The 22,493-nt window shown below is 46.9% G+C and overlaps 1 protein-coding gene across 1 annotated transcript; it reads right to left on the bottom strand.

Moving 5' to 3' along the window:
- Window positions 1–2,291: 2,291 nt before the first annotated feature.
- LOC308241759 (uncharacterized protein C4orf54) lies at window positions 2,292–12,272 on the bottom strand (the record flags this gene model as incomplete). The annotated part of the gene is made up of 3 exons (XM_080655333.1): window positions 2,292–7,674; window positions 8,519–8,584; window positions 12,247–12,272. The coding sequence occupies 3 exons, from the start codon at window positions 12,270–12,272 to the stop codon at window positions 2,292–2,294; spliced, it is 5,475 nt and encodes a 1,824-aa protein (XP_080511459.1).
- Between the last annotated feature and the right edge of the window lie 10,221 nt (window positions 12,273–22,493).

Genomic DNA, 22,493 nt, shown 5'->3' with positions numbered 1-22,493 from the left:
CAGTTATCTGAGTTTTAATAATTAGATTTTTGATTGTACACAAAAAAGCTAATCAGTTCCTCACCAGTTGTCTTAAATGGTGAAGCCAGCTTTTGATTTCTGTCTATCTTTAGGGCGGTGGAGTAACGTAAAGGTTGTGTTTCAAAAAGAAATAAACTTTCAAAATAATCACTGTTCAAATATTAAATACTAAAAACTCTGATTTATCTTTGTGTTTGATGGAAACAACTCCAAGCCTACCCTCTCCAGACTCAGCAGACAGGAGAAAGGCCAAAGGCAGCTGCCAAGGGGACTGCAGGCGTGTGTGTGCCTGGCCCCTCCCCTGCCCCTGTCCTCCCTTCCCCTTGTCTCTGCGCCTCCTCAGCTCACACAAAGGCCTTGCAGGATTAGCTGCTCCAAAATAGCCGTAGGTAAAGGCACCACCTGTCCAGAAGATTAAAACGCTTTATCTAGAGGCTACTCTTTTCCTCCTGCAAAACGAATTCTCTGATTCTGACTCTCCTCCATATGCATACTGAATTTTCCTTTATTTCCTACATCAGACAGAAGATGCATTATTTCTCTTTCACCTCCCTCTCCCTCTTTATTTGTGATCACAAAAGCAATAAGATCATCAAAGCAACTAGATCATCAAAGTTGTGTGTGTGTGTGTGTGTGTGTGTGTGTGTGTGTGGCAAACTCTTAAAGAGAAATATTTTGAATCATCTATTTCTAGATTGTGAGTAAAATGAGGCTTGTGTTTTCACCTGAATTCTTCGAGTCTTGTAGTTCAATAAATTAATAAACCCTTAATTTGAAAAGGGGTTTTTTAAATTTGCAATATGCGGTTATATCATTGGACATTCAGATACATTTATTTTATTTTATTATTTTTTCCAGTACCGTTTATCCCCTCTATGCCCTCTTTCACCTCTACCATCCCCAGCAATACATTTTGAGGAGCAGATATTACTGACACATGATTATCATGAGTGCGAAAGTTTGCAGCCTAAGAACACACATCTGGTGGGAGGAAGCTGTGACTCTAATCTAATGATCCCACTTCCTAAGTTAAGGCTCAGTGAAACAATGTTCCTCTGTTCTTTTTCAGTTCAGAACAGGGAAATGGTTTACTTCTTTCATATACATGCATGAAGGGGGTTTCTCTCCTCTCCATCTCCTTTCTTGGTTCAGTATAATCTTACCAAGGAGTGAACGTCCAAGAAACACTGATAATGCCAACCCTTCCTAGTGTGAAGAGAGCAGGAGAACGAGGGCCGATTTGACCCCACAGTGCTGACATCTCTGTGCTCGGATCTGAAGTTTGCCACTATCTTTCTTACGTGTGTGACCTGCAGTGTCCTGATTCAGGCTCACTTTCCTATCAAGTTTCTTGGACTGTGTCTACAGCAAGGATTCCTGTCTATGAGTTTGGATTAACGGAGGTGTTAGGAATCTATCTGATTTCCTTTCGGGGGGCAAGTGGAAATTGCTTCTTTTCTGAAGGGAGCGAATGCAGAGGTGAAAGTGAGCGCCTTATAGGGACTGGCAGCTGAGAGTAGTGGATTCAGTCTGAGCGACTGGATCAAACATAGCAGCCCCTCCAAGGAGCCACAGCTAGGTAATCTCCCCCACTCACAGAGGACAAGTGTGCATGTGTGTGTGTGTGTGTGTGTAATTTAAAGACCTTGGATTCATCTAAGAAAAAGCATTCTGGTTGTCTGAAAACAGAAAAACAAGAGCTTAAAAAATATAGTCTCTTTGTAAAAGAAACCTCAAGAAGATGGAGAGGAGGAAGAGAAGCTTTTCTGCAGATTTCAGAAAACCCCCTAACAAGAAAATGAGGAGCAAGCCCGTTAACAGCGTTCCCAATGATCTCTCAGGATGTTCCGCCTTCTGCCGCGGAGGCTGCCAGGAATAGAGGCTCACTCCATAAAATCTGGATGGGGCTTTTGTTTCTCTCCCCTGTCAACCTTCACCAAAGGCTAACCTGACAGATCCAAGGTTCACGTTTCTCCGACTCACGGTGAGAAAAACATACAGGCCATTTGAAAGGTCAAAGGGGAAAGGCCTCAGGGACTGAGGAGTGTGGAGAGGAGGAGGCATGGCAAAAAAAAAAAAATTAGCTCCTTAATCATTTGGGTGGGGTTTTGTTCTATTTTTCCAAAATGCCCATTTCTAGACAGCCGCCTCTGCTGTAAACCTGCCATTTCAAACAGAGAAACAGGACTGCTCTGGATCCCTTAAAGCTGAGTATCAAAGTCCACTCACTCACCAGCAGCGGCTCCATCCTGCTTCCTGGTGACTGCCCGTCATCTGTGCTCCACCACAAAGCTCATGGTGGTGCCATCAAAGGAGGGGGGCGCGATGATCCTCGGCCCCAGGGGCTGGGAAGTGATGCTGATGACAGGTTTGCCGTGCAGCTGGGCGAAACCCTTGGCCCCCACCAGCTGGGATGTGGCTGCTGGGGCCGAGGAAGAAGCGGAGGTGGGAGACTGACCAGAGGCCATGAAGTATGGGGCCTCGGTGAACTTGGCAGCTGGCTCTTTGCTGGGACTCTCTGCAGCCATCTGAGAGAGCTCACTTCCCCCTGGAGTATGAGCAACTGGTGTGGGCTGCAAGGCACTGGTAGGCAACACTGGGGGCAGAAACCCAGGGTAGATCATGTAGGTGGGTCCATAGGCCCCAGGACTCAGGGCCAAGGGAGGCACAGGGAGGGACATGGGAGCCACTGCTTGCTGCTGGGAGGTCACGGGCACATCCACATACTGCCCTGTCTCGGGGTCAAATAGTCTCCGGGTCATGGGCTGTACCGGTGTGTCCACCAGGTAGTACTGGCCAGTCGTCACATCCAGCAGCATCTTTCGCTGGGTCTGCTGAGGCTGTGGCTGCTGGAAGGCATCTGTGGGGACCGGAGCTGGGCCTGCAGGTGCTGGGGCAGGCATGCCAGGTGGGGAGAAGCAAAGGACCTGGGGCTGGGCCCCCTGCAGGGGAAAGGGCAGTGGCTGCTGGTGGTAGATAGCAGTGGGGGGATGCCCAGGGCTCTGGGGCCCTGAAGGGGCAGCTACCGACTGCCGTGGGTTGTCAGGTTTGGTAGGCCAAGCTGGCCGGCTGGTTCCACTGACCTGGGAACCTTTGGGACAACTGGGGGCCTGACTGCGAGCACTCAGAGGGGGCAAGCTGCAGAGAGTGGCTGCGGAGGAGGCTGGGGGCCCCTCCCTCCTCGCCCCAGGCCCCGCTGCAGAGCTTCCTTTAAGGGGGATGGTCAGGTAATTTTCACAGTCACTGTTGCTCTTTTCCAAGGTGCTGCCATTTTTCCTGGTGGGCACCTCATCAAGTGGTGCCCGGGTGGCCGGAGAGATCTTGAGGGACCGGAGTCCCTGAGACTTGCTGCCCTTTGTTGCTGAAGGACTCTCTGGAGAAAGCCCTTGGGGGAACTTGCCAGCGACACCCCCAGTTTTCTGGATGCTGCTGGCACTCACTGTGAACACGTTCCTGTTGCTGGGGAGTGGTGGGAGGGGCTGCAGGGCCTGGGTTCTCTCCCCATCTTTGTGGACTGGGGGAATATAGAGGGATCGGGGCCGCTCCCTGGCCAGGTTCTCAAAGGCAGCTGCACGGGCAGACACGCTCTCGGAGCTCGGGTTGGAGTTTCTCCGCTGCAGACGCTCCAAGGGGGCCGCTCGCAGGACCACTCCGTCTTTGTGGCCTGTGCCCTGCTCTCCCACCTCACCCAGCCGTTTGGCCAGCTTGTCGGGGTCCCCCTCAGCCCCGCCAGCCCCTTCTCTCTCCTCACTCGCAATGAGCGACAGGACGTGGCTGTCCGTCATCATGGGCAAGGGGTCGCTTTTGCGCTTCCACTCGTTCCTGTTGAAGCTGTACAGCTCTTCCATGGACCTCACCGCGGCCGTCAGCTTCTCCAGGGCGTTCCGCGATGGCTTGGGGCCTTTCCCTTCCTCCTTGACCTCCTCGTCCTTGGCCTTCTCTGGGGTCTTCTGAGCAGAAGCCTTGGAGATGATCTTGAGCACAGGCAGGTAGGAGCCCTGCTCTGGCTTATTGGGAGCGATGGTGGCCACGGGCAGCCTCCCAGATGCCCTGTGAACTAAGACCGTCCCTTCTGGCGAGGAGGGGTTCAAGCCGCCACTGCCCCCTCTGCCCAGGCTCTCCCTCGGCTCCCGGTCCATGCTGTCCTCCCTCTGGTTCACCACGGCCTGGCACGTAATCACCAAGGGGGACAGGGATCTGGATCCGCCAGCGGCAGCAGCCAGCTGCCTGGGCTTGGCCCCGCTCAGCCCCTGCTCTGGGGTAACGCTGCCCTTGTCACTGCTGTCTCCCGACCCTTTGATTAGCTTCCTGACGTCTCTCACCTGGTGGAGGGGGCCCTGAGCCTTGGACTTGTCTCTGACGTCCCTCACCTGGAATTGGGGCACCTTTTCCAGGTTGTCCCCCCGGAAGAGTTTCTGTTGCCCCCTGGTGTTGTCCTCAACTGTCTTGAGGAGGCTGGAGGAGCTGCCGCCGGCCAGTTTGGGAGTGAGCAGCTTGGCAATGTTGAAGTCCGAGTTTGGCTGCTGCACACTGCCCAGCCGTATCTTGATTTCCGGGGCCTTGGGCCCGATCACTGCCGTGGAGGTGGCCTGGGCAGCAGGGTACTTGGTGGCCTGCTTCCCCGGCTGCTTCTCTTTGGGTGTCTGCTGGATGTTGGGGACAAAGAGACGAGACATGATGGTGGGCTTGCTGGCCGAGACCTCCCCGAGATCAGCCCTCCAGTCGCCCCCTTTGGGGAGTTTCAGCTTCCCAACGGGGGCTTTGTCTTCCCGTTTCTCGGCCTCTTTCTCCTTCCAGGACCGGAATGCACTGTTCTGACTGCGGAGGAAGATGCCCTTGACGGTCTCTGATGCGCTCTTTTTAATCTCACACACCTCCTCTGTGTGTCCGTCGGCGGCATTTCGGGCAGAGCCTGCATGGCTCTCCCGAGGAGCACTGGCTTTGAAGATGGGGGACTTGGACCCCACCACGGACCCCTCCCCACCTGCATCGGACACGCTGAGCACCGTGTACTCGGAGCTGGCCTCTGAGTGGCGAGAGCTCTGCCTCTGCAGGCCCCTGTCCCGCGGCCTCTCGCCTCCGGGGGCGCCCTCCAGCTCCTTGCACGCGCTGGAGAGGTTCTGGTGGGATGTGTCCGTGACCTCGCCCCTCTCCATCTTGAACTCATGCTCCCGCTGCATCTTCTTGGAGATGACATTTTTGAGCAGACTGGAAGCAAACTTGGACTTCTTCTGGGGGCCCTCGGCGCGGGGGGCAGGCTTGCTGCTCTCGGGGGTCTCCGAGCCGTCATCTGTGTACACCGAGCCGGGGCCTTTGCCGGAGCCTTTGGTGGCCCTGCAGGGCCCGGCGGTGGAGCTGGCTTTGCTCTCGCTGCGTAAATTCAGAGGCTCCAGAAGGGTGACCACGCGAGAGCCCGTCTGGACCTGCTTCTGGAAACACAGAGGCGTCTCCACATGTTTGATCTCCCCCTCTACTTTGCTGACCACGAACTCCAGGGCCTTGGTCTGGGACTTCCTGGAGTGGATGTAGAGCTGGTCTGCAGCTGGCCTGGCCGCGCTGCCCTTCCGAAGCCCTGCGGCCACAGAGGCCGCGCTGCTCCGCAGCAGGCTCTGCTCCACCCGGGCCCCCACGCCCCCGCATTTTAGGTCCAGGAAGGTGGACCAACGCCCAAAGCCGACTTCTGAGAGTGTGGAGGACTCCCGGGAGCTGATGTTCAGAGCCTCGAAGTAGGGGTACGCGAGGCTCCGGAAGGCCCGGGAGGTCAGGTTACCCACCTCTTTGTCCGCATCGTCCAGTTCGCTCACGGCGCTGGAGGCCCCGCTGGAATAGTCCACCAGCTCCTTGGCCCGCACCGCCCCGCAGCGGGTTTGCAGGCGAGCAGGGACAGCGATGAATTTCTTTGCATGGTCCTGAGCCACGGCTGCAGCCGGGTCTTGCTTCAGGGGACTTGAACGCTGTTCAGCAGCTGTGGAGATGCGGAGGCTCATGTCGCCTTCATGCTTGGCAGCATAAATACTGTTTTGCTTTGCACGCACGTTGCTAGGCTCATTTATAGCCCGGGAAGTCGGTTTGATTGATAGGAGGATCTGGCTTGCTGCACTCCCACAGCTGCTTGCGGCGGCGGCTGCCCCTGACACTGCCTCCGGGGGCTCCGGCAAGGGCTCGGGCCCGGGGGCAGTGCCAGGCCCAGGGGGTGGGGGCGTGGGGCCGCCGTCAGAAGGGCCGCTGCCCACTTCCGTGCTGCTGGTGTCTCGACCGCTGCTGCCTGAGCCGGGGCGGGGAGGGTCACTGCTGAAGGGGCTGGGCGTTCGGGTGGCGTTGGTGCTGGGAGTGGTGCTGAGGTAGCAGCTGTTGTCCTCCTCTTCGGTTGGGGTGGTGATGTCCCCCGGGGTCTCGTCGCTGCCACCAAAGGAAGCATAGTCCACGAATGAGTAGATCACGTTGTTGTCCTCGAAATCCCAGCGGGAGGCGAGCCCCACGTCGAAGTCCATGTCCTGCTCCACCTCGCTCAGCTGGATCTCGTGGGTGGTGATGTAGTGAGCCTCCTCGTGTGTTGGGGGGCCCCTGCTTCCCTGGGACTTGGCAATAATGTCCCTGCACTCTGTTCCATCTTCTCCCTCCGCTGCTCCTCGTCCTCCTCCACCTCCACCTCCTCCTGCCTTTCCCTCTCCCACTCCTCCCCTGGGCTGGCAGCTCCCTGCACTCTCACCACTGTCACTCTCAAAGCCTAAAGAGGAGGACGAGGTGGCCAGCGCCCCTGTTGATGTGCTGGCTTCATCCTTGAAAAGGCCACCTTCTGCTTTGTCCACCGGGGAGGAGGAGGAAGGGGAGGAGGAGGAAGAGGAGGAGGAGAAGTTGCTGCCCTCATCAGTGCCAGAGAGCTGGGATCTGGTGAGCTCCAAAGAAGCAGGGTTCCTCTGGGGGGTCGGAGCCTTGCACTCTTGACTGCTGGGCTCCTCTTGGGCTTTCTCCTCGGGACTCCTAGAGGCTCTTGGACCCCCATGTGCGCACTCCGGAGTCAGTTCCATGGCCCGGGGCCTCTCCCTCTGGACTCGGTCGGAAGCACACATCTCCACATACTTCGCTTCTTGCTGGGAGGAGGCTGATGGCTCCGGCAGCGGCTGCAGCTGCTGCTTTAGCTCCTGGCTATCTTGAGCTCCGCTCACCCCGTCCCCCACCTCCCTCAGTCTGGCCTGCGGATTCGGCTCAGGAGCAGCGGCTTCCATTCTGAGCCCTCGCCCAGGTATCAGGGAGAGGAAGAGACAGTGGTGAGCGCTGGGGTTGTCCTGGGTCCCTCCCTGGCCCTGGAGGGGCCGCAGAGTTGCCCGGAGCAGAATCCTGCGTGCCTGGACTGGCCCCAAGGCTGTAGACACCACCTCCCAGTTCTTCAGCCCCTGTGGCGGGGCCCAGGCAAGGCTGAGGGAGGTGGGAAGGCTCCTGGATGGGGCGGCAGAGGTGGTCTGTGGCTGGGGGGCTGCTGCTCTGGCCGAGACTGTGGCCACCTTTCTGTAGCTGAGCTGTCCTGTCCAGTTGTTCGCTTGGCACCGTCGGCAGCCATCGGCCATGGAAGGAGCAGCATCTGTAGGTCGACCCCTGGGCTCCCAGAAAGGGAAGGAAAGTATGTGCTGTTTCTTGTGAAGCCTCGTCCTTTTCCTGGATGGGGCGAGAGTGGGTCACGTCATTCCAGAAATATTTTTAGTGTCTATTCCCTAGTCATAGTGAAACACACTTGAGGGTACAGAGGAGGCTCTAAGATGAAAAGAGAAAGTTGAGGGTGGAGGAGGCATGTGGGTTCTCAACCAAATGTCCTGTGCGTCTATCATAATGGTGTCTGAGAGGTGTGACCTTACTCTTCACTCACTGCCACTTTCACTCTCGTCTGATTCAATGGATTTCCCCCCTCCCCCCTCCCCCCGTCTTAAATAAAATCCAAGCTCTGCATTGCATCTCAAATCCATTTAAGGACAATCCACAAGGACTTTGAAATCTCTCTTGGACATATGGTAAGTTTCATGTTTGCCTCAAAAGCTAAGTATTTTCTTCTCGTTCACCTCAGATCAGATGAATTCTGATAAGAAAACTTTTCATAGGATTAAACATTCCATCCCCTTTTTCCAAAACTTACACTCCATGAAACATAGTCTGTTTGTTTCAAAATAGGAAGAGTCCCTTCTAGAATCCTCACTGTGCTGACTTGAAGTACAAAAGGGCAATTTTCAAAGAATTTAAAAATAATACTTTAAATAAACTTTAATTGTAGTCACTAAAAAGGAGCACATGAGGTCAAAATTGACACTACTTCAACTCCCAACAATATCCAATCAATCTCAAAAAAAAAAAAAAAAAAGGTCTCTAAACTTCTAAAACCATGACAAGACAATAAACCTCCAATTAACTATCGCCTGAGCTGCAGCCTCCTGATTCGGTTTCGCTGGCTGAATGCCAGCCCTGCAGGGCACCGAGTCAAGAGGCTCGAAAGAACAACGGACACACTTACCCTTCAGGAGTACAGTGCTGCCTGGAGGGGGGTTCAGAGAGGAAATGTGACCCGCTGGCATGCCCCCTGGACACGAAGCCAAAGTCCCAGTTCACTGGCTCCAAGGTATATCCATTTCAAACAGTTCAGTGGCTAGGCCAGTGAATTTGCCAGGCAGCCCTCGATGGGGGCTCTTTGCTGGCCATTTTCAGGAAAGATCCCTTGGGTGTTATCAGTGGAGAACAACGACTCTTAGTTTTGGTGAGATCTGGCCTTCATCACCTGGCAGGCCCAGTTCCACCACTATACATAGTCTATGTGTCACTTATGCCGATTGAATAAAGCACTATTTTAAACATCCACATTTGTGGGGAACAAAAATAACTCCATCAGCCATTCCCTTCCAACATGAAAGCCACCCCCGCACAGAGAAATGTTCCTTCCTCTTAGGCGTGGGGGTGGGTATGGAGTGGGAGCCCCTAACAACTGAAGCATTTACCTTTCCGTACTCAAGAGGTGGACAGCACAGCCCTGCCACCGTCCCCACGACAACTCGGATCTGCCCACTTCATTGCCATTAAAAACACTACAGAGGGAAAGACTGGACATATCAAGTATCTCAATGTGGGTACGAAGCCAGAGTGCCAGGTGAAGGGAGTAAAAGAGAAAAAGCAAGAGAAAGAAACAGTGAGAGGGAGAGAGGGAGAGAATGAAAGAACAGAGAGAGAGAGAATTTGCCAAATTTGTGATCAGCTTTTTCATTACAGAGAACCACGTTTAGTGACACATAATCCTGGATTCTCAATGATAATGAAAATGTAAAAATAATCACTGCAACTAAGAAATATAGCACCTACTTTATGCAAGATACTATTTGGAGCACTTTAAAATGTGCATATTAATTTATTTCATTCTCAAAACAACCTGACGAGTTAGGTATAATTGCTGTAGTGATTTTATAGGCAGGAAAGCTGAGGCACAGAGATGTATGGAGCAGAATTCAAACCCAGGCAGCCTCGCTCCAGATGCTGAACCTTAACCATTATGCTACAGGGCCTTGCTGACGTCCATGCTCAACTACTCTCTACGGTACCCTGATGCTCAATTAGAAGAGAGCATTGCATCCACTGGGCAACTTCATCTACATGACCATAAATAAATCACATAACTATACCTTGGTTGTGGTTTCTTTTATATATATATATATATCATCAAACTGTGTACACATTATGTACTCAGGGATGAAGGAAACTGACACTATAAATAAAATGAAATAAAATATAATTAGCTCCTTCAGGCAAACAGTATTTTTAATGTCCCATTTTAATTTTGCTTTGAGACCTTAAACAATAAACCCTGAGCACTGCCTCAAAACACTGGGCCATCGCATACCACAGCTGATGGAAGGCAGTGTTTCTGTCCATCAAGGCAATTATAGTCTAAGGAGGAATTTTTCCAGCACTTTCCATGTGGCCCTGTCTGTCATGACAACTTGAACAGATTTTAGTAGTTTCCCTCCTTGCATTTGGCAAAGTACAACTTTGGACGGTCAGATGCCTTGGATACAGTGCATATTTGCTTAATGCCCAAGTTCTGGAAACCTACTTCCAGAGTCTAACTTCTTCCAGAGCACAGCCCTAGCCAAAGCTCCCCAAGAGACAAAGAGAGAAATTGTCCTAAAAGAGCTACTTACCTCCAAAATACCTGTGTGGCTCCTTTCCTCTTTTCTATCTCAATGAATGCCAGCGTAGGAAAAAAAAAAAAAATAGTAGGGAAACCTTTTTCAAATAAAGTCAATTTTCAAAATGTAGGGTTTAATTCAAACCACAAATTCTATTTAAAAATCAAAGAAGCACAGAATTTGGAGTAGGACAGACTCTATTAAACTATGTTCTTAAAAAGAGAGAGAGACTCCTAAGTGGAAAAACAATGACCCATTGAAGGGTAAAGTAAAAGAATTATTCAAACTGCCTGCTCTCTGGAGTTTTCAGAGTTTGGGACAATATATGTTACTATGAAATACTCTCAGTTCTCCTGAAATAGTTTGCAGTCATTTGGTAGCCATGGGGCCTTTTATTCCTTAATATGACTATAGTCATTTTTTTTTTTTACAGATGAACTCAGTGATTGCCTACCTGATCTCAACTCTTGAGCAATTAATGGTGACTAATGTCAGAGGCATTAACCCATGTTACGCAGGCACACTTGGTAGAACAGGCAAGGTATATTTGGTAGATAACTTTATATGGGAATTCAAAGAGCAATGAAGGAAATGACTCAGTGTCATTATTTTTAATCTGTGCAGAGAAAGTTTTTTGGTGTTCTCTGAAAGTCTTATGAGATGGAATTATAGTATGGAAACTTTAATATGATTAAAGAAATTAAGAATGAAGGCCAGCCCTGGTTGGTGTGATCAGTGGTTAGAGAATCAGACCATGCACTGAAAGGTTGAGGATTTGATTCCCAGTCCATGGCATGCATCTGGGTGCAGGTTTGATCCCCAGTCCCTGTCAGAGTGGATGCAGGAGGTAACCAATCCATGTGTCTTTCTCACCTCTCTCTCTCTGCCCCCTCCTCCACCTCCTCCTTCTCCTCTCTCTGTCTCCCTCTCTCAGCATCTCCCTTCTCCTTCCCTTCAAATCTCTAAAAATCAATGGAAAGATATCCTCAAGTGAGGATTAACAAAACAAAACAAAACAAACAAGAAAATGAATGAAGACCAGATATCCACCAACTGGTAAAGGGTATGATTATATTTCAGGTCTCTGACAGTGGCACAATCTAACAGACAAATTCAAAAGGAAGAACAGTTTATCAGAGGTAGATGACTAGACTAGAAATGAAGAGATAGGTTTAAACTCTGACTCAAACTAGGAGTCAGACAAAAAAATTGTACCAAACACAGACATTCTCAGGATTCTCTGAGGTGCAATCGGAGATATTTGATTGCACCCCAGGTGGCTTTAAATTTTGTGTAAGGCTTTCCATAAGCACCCACACACCTATTTTCGCACACTGATGTGAAGAAGGCTTTTCTGTTACCACTGCTTACTGCTCAGTGTAGCCAGCTACTTCTTAGGTAGACACACCTAAGAATTACTTCCAAAGGAAAGACACCATGGTATTTGATTTTTATCAGGGGGTGCCAAAGAGTGAGTGTTTACTTATTGAGGTACATGTTTTAAATATTTTAGCTCATTTAAGCCTCCCCCAAAACACTTGAGAGCAATTGTTATTCCCATTTTATGGATAACAAATTGAGGTTAAGTGAAGACATGGACACTGCATGACTTTTCAAAATTAATCATTGCTGGAGCCCTGACTGTCCAGCTCTGAGTGACTGAAGCCCACACTCAGTTGATGATTGAGCGCTCAATCCCTGAGGTGGAGGTCACAGGCTCATGCGCACTGCTGGCCAATTAGCTATTCCACAATCTCAAGCAGCTGCCTGCACAGGGGACCAGCTGGTCACCATGGAATCCAAGGAAATGAAGTAACAGGATTAGTGTAAAACCATCCCTGTGAATAGAAAACAACATGTACCACGAAGATGAATAAGTAGCACTATCTTCTGGTGCAAAGAAGAGCACGTTATTGTAGAATCACGCCATGCACATTGCAAACGCAACCCCTTAGCTATGCCCTTAAAACTTGGAAGGGCAGGAAGGAACAGTTCACCACCAGAAATAAAACTTTGACGCTCAAGCCTGCATACAGAGGGCAGAGGTGATGCATAAAAGGTTCTTTACTTTTCCCCTGGAGTCAGGATGCGCATGAAGGGGTTCCTCAATCTGGTCTCCCTCCCTCCCTCTTTCCTTCTCTCAGTGGTCTCCTAGGCATTTTTTAAAATAAATCTTTATTGTTCAGATTATTACAGATGTTCCTCTTTTTTCCCCCCATAGCTCCCCTCCACCTGATTCCCACCCCACCCCATGCCCTTACCCCCTGCCACTGTCTTCATCCATAGGTGTAAGATTTTTGTCCAATCTCTTCCCGCACCCATCTCACCCCCTACCCCCCGAAGAATTGTCAGTCCACTCCCTTTCTATGCCCCTGATTCTATTATACTCATCTGTTTATTCTGTTCATCAGATTTTTTTATTCACTTGATTTTTAGATTCACTTGTTGATAGGCATGTATTTGTTGTCATTTTGTTGTTCATAATTTTTATCTTTACCTTTTTCTTCTTCTTCCTCTTCTTAAAGAATACGCTTCAGCTTTTCATATAATCCTGGTTTGGTGGTGATGAACTCCTTTAGCTTTTTCTTGTCTGTGAAGCTCTTTATCTGACCTTCAATTCTAAATGATAGCTTTGCTGGGTAGAGTAATCTTGGTTGTAGGTTCTTACTATTCATCACTTTGAATATTTCTTGCCACTCCCTTCTGGCCTGCATAGTTTCTGTTGAGAAATCAGCTGACAGTCATATGGATACTCCCTTGTAGGTAACTAACTGTTTTCCTCTTGCTGCTTTCAAGATTCTCTCTTTGTCTTTTGCCCTTGGCATTTTAATTATGATGTGTGTTGGTGTGGTCCTCTTTGGATTCCTCTTGTTTGGGGTTCTCTGCGCTTCCTGGACTTGTAAGTCTATTTCTTTCATCAGGTAGGGAAAGTTTTCTGTTATTATTTCTTCTAATAGGTTTTCAATATTTTGATCTCTCTCTTCTTCTGGCACCCCAATAATTTGCATGTTGGTACGCTTAAAGTTGTCCCAGAGGCTCCTTACACTATCTTCATATTTTTGGATTCTTTTTTTCTTTTTGTTTTTCTGGTTGGGTGTTTTTTGTTTCCTCATATTTCAAATCTTTGGTTTAATTCTTGGGGTCCTTTGGTCTACTGTTGAATTTCTGTATATTCTTTATTTCAGACAGTGTATGCTTAATTTCTGACTGCTCCTTTTTCATTTTTTTGGCATTCTCATTAAGATCCTTAAAGGTCTCACTAAGTTCCTCAGAGGTTTTTAGAAGATTCTTGAGTAACCTTACAAATGTGGTTTTGAACTCTATGTCCAGTTTGCTTTCCCCCATTTCTTTCATTGGTGACATGTTTCTTTGTCTCCGCATTTTGCTGCTTCCTTGTGTTGATGGAGTGGCTTTGTGTGGTAGGTGACCTATAGGGCCCAGTGGTTCAGCCTCCCCTATCACCTGAGGTGGACGCTCTTGGTACACCCCTTTGTGGGCTTAGTGCAAAGTCTTGGTGTAGTTAAGCCTTGATTGCTGTTGGTACACTGGGAGGAATTGACCTCCAGGCCAATTGGCTGTGAGGACCCTCTGTGTCTATAATGGAAGAACTGCTGTGCTGGAGACACCCTTATGGGGCAGGACTTGTTTCAGTGGGGTTTTGGTGCTCACTGAGTCTGCCTCTTGAATGTGTCACTTATGGATGTGAGGAGTTGAAATCTGGTGTCGTCTCACACTGACCACTAGGTACACTGGCTTCTGGATCTCCAATGAGGTGCAGGTCAGCTACTGTCTGAGGCCACCAAGCAGGAGCTACAGCAAGATCTGAAGATTTCTCCCCTTTGCTTGGGGTTTGGAGATTTTTAACTGTCTGACCAAAGCTGCAGTTTGTTAGATTAAGCTGCAATAGGGCATTTATATGCAAAAGCCGCTGAGCAGAGCTTGGGTGGGTTTGTAAATTGTGTGGGGCAGGGTCTCAGGAAATCACTAGGCTAGGGCGTGGCAAACAGTGATGGCTGCCAGTCAGCCGTCTCTGCATCTCCGCGTCCCGTGCCCCAGCCCAGTAAAGAATGATTCCTGCAGGCACCTCTGCAAGAAAGCCACCCTCACTTTCCAACCCGATGGCAGACAGTCCAGCTTCTCCCCGTAGGGGTCTGGGACCCCAGAGTCTTGCCAGAAACTGGAGTTCAGAGTAATTGGGAGCTTGTGTCTCCCTTCAGGTTGAAAAAAACAGCACACCCAGTGGCCAGTTGCCAGCCCGATTCGCGTGCCTCCGTACCTCAGCTTTTCTGCGCTTGTGCATGTCTCAATGCTCTTTTCTCTTTCCTTCTAGTTGTAGAACTTCTACTCAGCCAGCTTTCCCGTGGTTCTGGGTGATAGACGTTTTGTCTTTTAGTTGTAGTTTTGGTGTGGTTGTGAGAGGCAGCACGTACAGGTGTATACCTTATGCCGCCATCTTGGTTTCCCCCCAGCCCCTTAGGCATTTTGCCCTCCTTTTTCCCAGCCCCATTCCTCCTCTTCTTTCTCGTGATGCTAGTTTTTATCTGGTTCTCTCTTGACAGAGTGGTAGAGGTTTTGGTGTTTCAGATCTTACTGGATAAAGGAAAATTATCTCTTCCAGACCAGCCTCAAAGTGAAACATTGACAGAACAAATACATCTTCCTCTATGTAATACTGCATGTTCCTCACATGCAAGTGGACTGTGTTACACTAGCTTGCAGGAGGCAGGGTCCTAGAGGGGTGTGGGGAAGGGTACCTCCTTGGTCTAGGACAGCAGGTCAGGGAAGATGCCACAAAAGGCTTTAACTGTAAGTTTTCCAAATTGGTATTGAAACACAATTTCAATAACGAGTCAACTCTGCTGCCTATCTACAGAATAACATAAATGGCTTATTTCTGTGATTTACGTTTTTTCTTTGCCTTTCAATTCTTGATATTGCATTGTTAAATCATGATTCATTTTGTTACTTAGGAAAACAAGTCATCTTTCCACATTTCTGATTTCAGTCTTCAGCCATTTCAAACATGAGACTTTAAGTTATACTCAATATTTTATGTTTCAGATTTCAATTTCCTATGAATATGTAAAATTAAGATCTTGTTTCTTTTTTTGCTTCAGATTTCACATTCAAACCTGCTCAAAAATCAAGTACTAAAATGAAAAATAAGCAACTTTTTAGAAACAAATCTGACAGTTTCTATCTAGCATACAGAAGAAGAACATAAGGGTTTATAATAGTATGTGTACAGGGATGTTTATTGAAGCATGTTGTGATAGAAGAAAATTAGAAAACATCTAAATATCAATCAAGAGGAATGGTTGATTGGTTACAGTGGATGGGTGCTATGTCACATCAGGCAGATATTAATTCTGCAGATGTTAAATGAACAGGAACATATATTCCAATCTTGAAATAATTCCCCTGAAAAGAAAATTACAGAATAAGATATATCAGTATGATTGCATTTCAGAAACAACCATAATATAGCTTATTAAGTGAACATATGGTTGTATCAACACAAAATACATAGACGTATTAATACCAAACTAACATTGCTTTTGTATATGTGGGAAAGTAAGATTGAACAATTATATTTTTTCATATTTTATTTTATTTTTATTTTATTGTTTGAAGTATTACAAATAGTAGTACATATGTCTCCTTTTTCCCCCCCCATTGACCTCCCCCATGGCCTCCCCTACCCCCCAGTACATGACTTTACCTGCCCCCCCCCCCAGTGTCTTGTATCCATTGGTTATGCTTATATGCATGCATACAAGTCCTTCGGTTGATCTCTTACAGCCCGCCCCCCCCCAACCTCCCCTGCCTTTCCGCTGTAGTTTGACAGTCTGTTCAATGCTTCTTTGCCTCTGTATCTATTTTTTTTCCCATTTCTTTCCTTTAAAAAATCTTGCCTCTGCAGACTAGAAATAAACATATAATAACAAAAAATGTTTGAGTCCCAATTTCAATGTCCAACAGTTCTGAGTCCCCATTTCAATGTCAAACAGTTCCTTATGTGTACATGTCAGCAATGATATCTGGATGGTGGGCACATGGTGACAATGCAGGTCCGACCCTCTCTGGTTTGGTCCTAGGCAACCTGCTGCGACGCACAGCTGCTGACTGCTAGCGTGGCAAGGCGTTGTCAGCGTCTTCCATCTCTGGACTGTTTCTCCTTTTGTCTTCGTGGTTGGAGCAGACCTGTTAATTCCTCTCTGTTGCAGGAATCCACATGGTCTTGGAGTTGTTTTCTGAAAATATACAAACATATTCTCAACCAAAAGTTAATAAAGGAATCTTTTCTATATAATTGATTTGGGATCCTTTTTATTTTTGCCCCAACGATTTTCCTTTGTCTTATTTAGACACCATGTGTGTTTTTCATGGGTGTCTTGCTGTTAGCATTACAAATGAAAATTAATTTTGTAAAGTAAAAATTTTCTAGATGTAACTTACTTATAGGATATTTTTCCTTACATGATATTACCCTACTATCCCCTTTTTTTTGTTTAATGGAGACTTTTGTAAATTTTATAATGCAGTCTTGATAACTTTAAATTTTAATTTTTTGCACAAAAATATGACTGCTTTAGTTTCATTGCATGTTCAGGAATTTTACCATGAGATGAACTACCAATAGAAATTTTAGTTACCACTTTAGGAACAGCTTTTTGTCCAGTACAATTAAATTTTCTTGAATATTCACTTATTTCAATTAGCCTATTTAAATTAATCTGAAAACTTGATTATTATTTTACTGTCAAATTTAATACTCTACCAACAATCTTAGTTTACCCTGTAAATATTAGTGGAAAGGATTATTTGCATTCTTGAGTAGGCCCTGACCCTGCTTGGCCCCGGAGGATGACTGGTTAGCCAGAGACAGGTAAGATTCCTCAGGGAAGGAACAACCTAAGACAGGCACAGTTGCAGAGGGGCCATTAGGAGAGAACTTGGGAGTCAACAGAGGTGGGGCACAGACCCTCACCCCTGCAACCTTGCAGGGGCCTGAACCCTCACCCCGTCTGAGGGAGGTCTCCTGCCCCCATGGCTGCTTTGCTTCCCATGCCCAGCTCAGATCGGGACACAGGTGACAGACACTGACTTGGCCCAGCTCAGATTGGGATCCAGGTAACAGAGACTTGGCCAACAGCAGCTGCCCTATATCTAAATCCAGCCTAGCACCAGATTGAACAATTATTATTAAATTTCCTTTATGCCATTTGGTGTTGCTTGAACTGTTACAGTACACATGTTTTTTCTTTTATAATAGAAAAAAATAATTTTATTTTGGAAAATTTTTATTTCCTCTATAGTCTTTCCTTAAATTAAACCCATCCGCTTAGAATTGAAGCAAAGGCAACTCATACTAGGGTAGACCAAAGTGAACTTTGCTTCCTTCTTTTATTAATGTAGGAGATTAAGTTCAAGAATTTCAGTGACTTACTGAAGGTCACACAGCTATGAGTAGCGGAGGAGGACTAGAATTCATTTCTCCTGATCCCCAATTCAGTGCTTCTTCCTGTGTTGCTCAAACTTTGTCATCAAAGTGACCAAAGGGTAAAGGAGACTGAATTGCTTTCTCAAAAAATGAGGGTGTGTTCTCTAAAACAGCAGATAATTTGTTGTGGCATTATGTTTTACCTTAAAAACGAATGTGAATTAAATAAACAAACTACTGCCACATGCAATAATAGAAATGAATCTTTTTGGAAAAAGAAGAAAGCTTCAAACAGAACATACTAAATGATTTTATTTATATAAAACTCTAAAACAGGACAAAGTAATCACTAGTGTTGGACGTCAGGATAGTGATTACTCTGGTGATGGTGTCAGAGCAGGGGCAAGTGTGGTTTCTGCAGGGCTGGAAGGATCTGTCTTCATCTTGGTACTGGTTACATGGATCATTCACTGTGTAAAAGTATATCACACTTGTCATTGTTCACTCTTCTGAATATTTGTTATAAAATATGTTCATTAAAAATTAATGTGATTTTTAGAACCATGAATACCCATATCTATTTTCATACACATTTTTCTAAAAATCTTAAAATAAAGTTGATAGTTTATTAAAATATGCAGCATTTGTTTTGTCCCTTCACATACTCCTTGGTACACTCCGGAGGTGTCCATAGCCCTGGCTTTGACGAGAAGCATGATGTCATGGCCATCTCTGGCTGCAGCAGTACATCTGGGGCTGTCAACCAAGTGTTCCAGCTGCACTGCAAGAGTTTGAATAATGACTCCACTTTTCCTACCCATATCACTGAGGACAAGGAATTTAACTTCCCTTTATCCCAATAGGGTTCACCTTGATAGGGTTGTGAGGATTAAATTAGATAATCCATGTAAAGCACTTAGCAAAGAGATGGGCCCATAGTAAGCAAGGGATAAATGTTAATTATTGTTAACTATTGTTATTCTATGCAGAAATTTTAGCCCTTTCCCCATCCCTGCAACCAGGATATCACACTTTGCTTTATATGTATCAGATGCTCACTATTTTTTAATTGGATCAAATCCAATGACTCCTCATAGTCTATACGAGAAAGTCTATCTCCTTAGTTCGTATTTAAATTTGTCCCCCATGTCAGCCCCCTCCTATTTTCCAGCTTCAGTTTCTCCACTGTCCTATATTAATCCCCATTCCAATCACACAAGTCTAAAACCATTTCCAAGCATGCCTTGCATTTTTCTTTCTCATAATGTTTCTTTGCTTATGTCTCGCACTCTCCCCACTTGCAGAAATATCTTTACTCCTTCTTTGAACTTCCATAATTAAGACCATGATTAAATTGATCTCCTATGGCAATGCCTCTAATCTTTTTTGATTCACAAACCCTTTGAGAATTTAATAATTTCAATTTGACAATTTTCTAACTTAGAAAAAAATAGGTACATATATATAAAACATCGATTTTTTTAAGGTTTTACAACCACCTGAATCTTGGTCAGTCCTCCATGTATGGTCTTGGACTACCAACACGATGACAAAGTGACTCATTCTCAAAGCCCATAGTAATTCCTCTCTGGATTATGGAAGTGTCCCCTGCCCCTTTTTTTTGGACATGTACTTTCATTTTCATGTGTTGTGTGTGTTTTTTTCTTACTGCCAGAATATAAGTATCTTGAGGATAAAGGCTTTGATTTATACATCTGTTTGCCCACAGTGCCTTGTATATATTTTTTTTTAATTGTGAGTCCACATTTTTTTTAAAAAGGTGTTGCTGGACCAGAGTGGCTCAGTTGGTTGAGTGTCATCCTGTGCACCGAAAAATTGCTGGTTCCTTTCCTGGTCAGGGAATATACCTGGGTTGCAGGTTTGAACCCTGTTCAGACATGTATGGTGGGCAACCAATTGATGTTTCTCTCACAACTCTCTCTGACTCTCTCTCTCTCTCTCTCTCTCTCTCTCTCTCTCTCTCTCTCTCTCTCTCTCCTTCATCTCTCTAAGCATGTCTTTCCTTGGGGGAGGATACAAGTGTTGACTAACTGTCCACTCAGGTGATCTCATCCTGGCCTATGGTTCTAAACACTTTACATTTGCTGGTGGCATCAATATTATGCCTTCAGCCTAGACACTGTCCTTCAATTTCAGATTCATATATCCCATAGGCTTTATTACACTTTCATGTGGATGTCAATAGACGTCACAGATGTAACATGTCAGGAAGTGAACTCATGGTTGTTCTCAACACCATTTCTTTCCCTACCTAATTTATATCCCAGTCTTTTTTCCGTCTCAATATTTGGCACTTCCATCAATTGAGACCTATTTTCTCCCTTTTACTCTGTTCATCCCCATTCCATTCTTAAATAAATCCTCTCAAATCAACCTCCAAAATATATCCCAAAGCTATTACCTACTCTCCATCTCCTGAGCCATCACTGGTCCAAATCCTCACCATTTTTACACAGCCTCCAAACTGATCTCCCTGCAACCTCTTTGTCCTTCTGCCATCCATTCTCCAGTTGTCAGAATGACATCTTGCAAATACAAATTAGTGTTGCCACCCCATTTCTTAAAACTCTTCCCTTTGCACTTAGCATAAACTTCAAACCATGGGTGACCACACCCTCCTGGGACTTCAGGGCTGCTCACAGTAACCATTGCTCATAGCAGTTCTCTCTCTCTCTCTCTCTCTCTCTCTCTCTCTCTCTCTCTCTCTCTCTCTCTCTCTTTCTCTCTCTCTCTCCTCTCTCTCTCTCTCCAGCAGCAAACTCTTCCTTGCCTTGGGCTATCAATCTGTCTGAAAAATTCTTCCTCCCTTCCCCTGGCACTTAAATACCTGGCTTATTATCCTTCCTGATTTAATCTCACTTCCTCAAGAGAGCTTCCCTGACCACTCTGTCTAAAGTGGGCTGCAGAATGACCATGTATTCCATCACCCTGTATATTACATTACATTACAATCCAATTACTTTTATAAAATTGTTATCCCGACTTACTGCCATCTTTCCCACCAGAATTTAAACTCTCCGTAGGTAGGGGTCATGTCTGAGTTGTTTATTGTTTTAATTCCAACATCTAGGGAAATATAAGCTCCATAAAGGCAGAAAATTTTTCTCCTCTCCTCTCCTCTCCTCTCCTCTCCTCTCCTCTCCTCTCCTCTCCTCTCCTCTCCTCTCCTCTCCTCTCCTCTCCTCTCCCTTCCCTTCCCCTCCCCTCCCCTTCTCTCCTCTCCTCTTCTCTCCTCTCCCCTCCCCTCCTCTCCTCTCCTCTCCTCTCCTCTTCTCCTTTCTCCTTCCCCTCCCCTCCCCTCCCCTCCCCTCCCCTCTCCTCCCCTTCCCTTCCCTTCTCCTTCCTTCCTTCCTTCCTTCCTTCCTTCCTTCCTTCCTTCCTTCCTTTCCTCTTTCTATTGTTCTCTGGTATCATCCCTGATGCCTACAAAAGGGCCTGCCACACAGTAAGCACACAACAAATTTTTGTAGACTATTGAATAAAGGGTAGGAACCCAGTAAATGCTATTTTATCTATATTATTAAGTCAATCAATCAATAAATAAATAATTTAATGATTACTTTTGGATAACTAGAGAGAAGCCAGCAAAATTATTTAGGGAGAATTCTCTTTAAGTGAATAGCTAAAAATGATATGTAACTAATGCATCAAAGTATTGTGATCTATGGGTATTATTAATATACTAGAGGCCCAGTGCATAAAATTTGTGCATGGGGGGGGGGGTATGTCCTTCAGCCCAGCCTGCACCTCTCCAATCTGGGACATCCCTCTCACAATCCAGGACTGTTGGCTTCCAACCGCTCTCCTGCCTGCCTGCCTGATTGCCCCTAACTGCTTCTGCCTGCCAGCCTGATCACCCCTTAATCACTCCCCTGCCAGCCTGATTGATGCCTAACTGCTCCCCTGCTGGCCCGATTGCCCCTGACTGCCCTTCCCTGCCGGCCTGGTCGCCCCTAACTGCCCTCCCCTGCAAGCCTGGTTCCCCCCAACTGCCCTCCCCTGCAAGCCTGGTCCCCCCCCAACTGCCCTCTCCTGCAGGCCTGGTCCCCCTCAACTGCCCTCCCCTGCAGGCCTGGGTTGCCCCCAACTGCCCTCCCCTGCAGGCTTGGGTCCCTCCCAACTGCCCTCCCCTGCAGGCCTGGTCACCCCTAACTGCCCTCCCCTGCAGGCCTGGTCACCCTTAACTGCCCTCCCCTGCAGGCCTTGTCCCCCCAACTGCCCTCCCCTGCAGGCCTGGTTTCCCTCCCCCCACAACTGCCCTCCCCTGCAGGCCTGGTCCCTCACAACTGCTCTCCCCTCTGGCCTGGTTGCCCCCAACTGCCCTCCCCTGCTGGCCATCTTGTGTCCACATGGGGGCAGCCATCTTGTGTGTTGGAGTGATGGTCAATTTGCATATTACCTCTTTATTATATAGGATTGTTTATAAATGGTAATATCAAAGTCCTTAGAAACTCTTATACTCAAAACTTAACAAACCATTCCTCTGTTATCTCATTAACCTTATAATTTGATAAGTAACATATTTTTTAAATAACACAGATAAACTTCCAAATACATTGTTACCAAATAATACAAATTCAGAATGAATAAATCCTAAAACAATGACTTTTGCTGATTATTCCACTGAACAATGAAAAAGATAAATTCAGACAGGCCTCTTTGGTACATTCCACAGCACTTCATTAAATCAGTCACTGTCTCCAACACAACTCTTTGCTCTCTATAGATTGGCCCATTAGATCATGCAAGAGCCTCCTGGGCCAAAAGACATCTCTGAATATATGGTCTTTATATTTATAGGGGTCATTAGTCAAGAAAGACTGTTTACTTTAAGCTCAGAAAGCTGATCG

The sequence above is a fragment of the Plecotus auritus genome (genome assembly GCF_963455305.1).
Source record: "Plecotus auritus genome assembly, chromosome: 1".
NCBI classification, from domain to species: domain Eukaryota; kingdom Metazoa; phylum Chordata; class Mammalia; order Chiroptera; family Vespertilionidae; genus Plecotus; species Plecotus auritus.
Note: the sequence above shows the minus strand (reverse complement) of the source record. Positions and strands in the feature narration are given on the sequence as shown.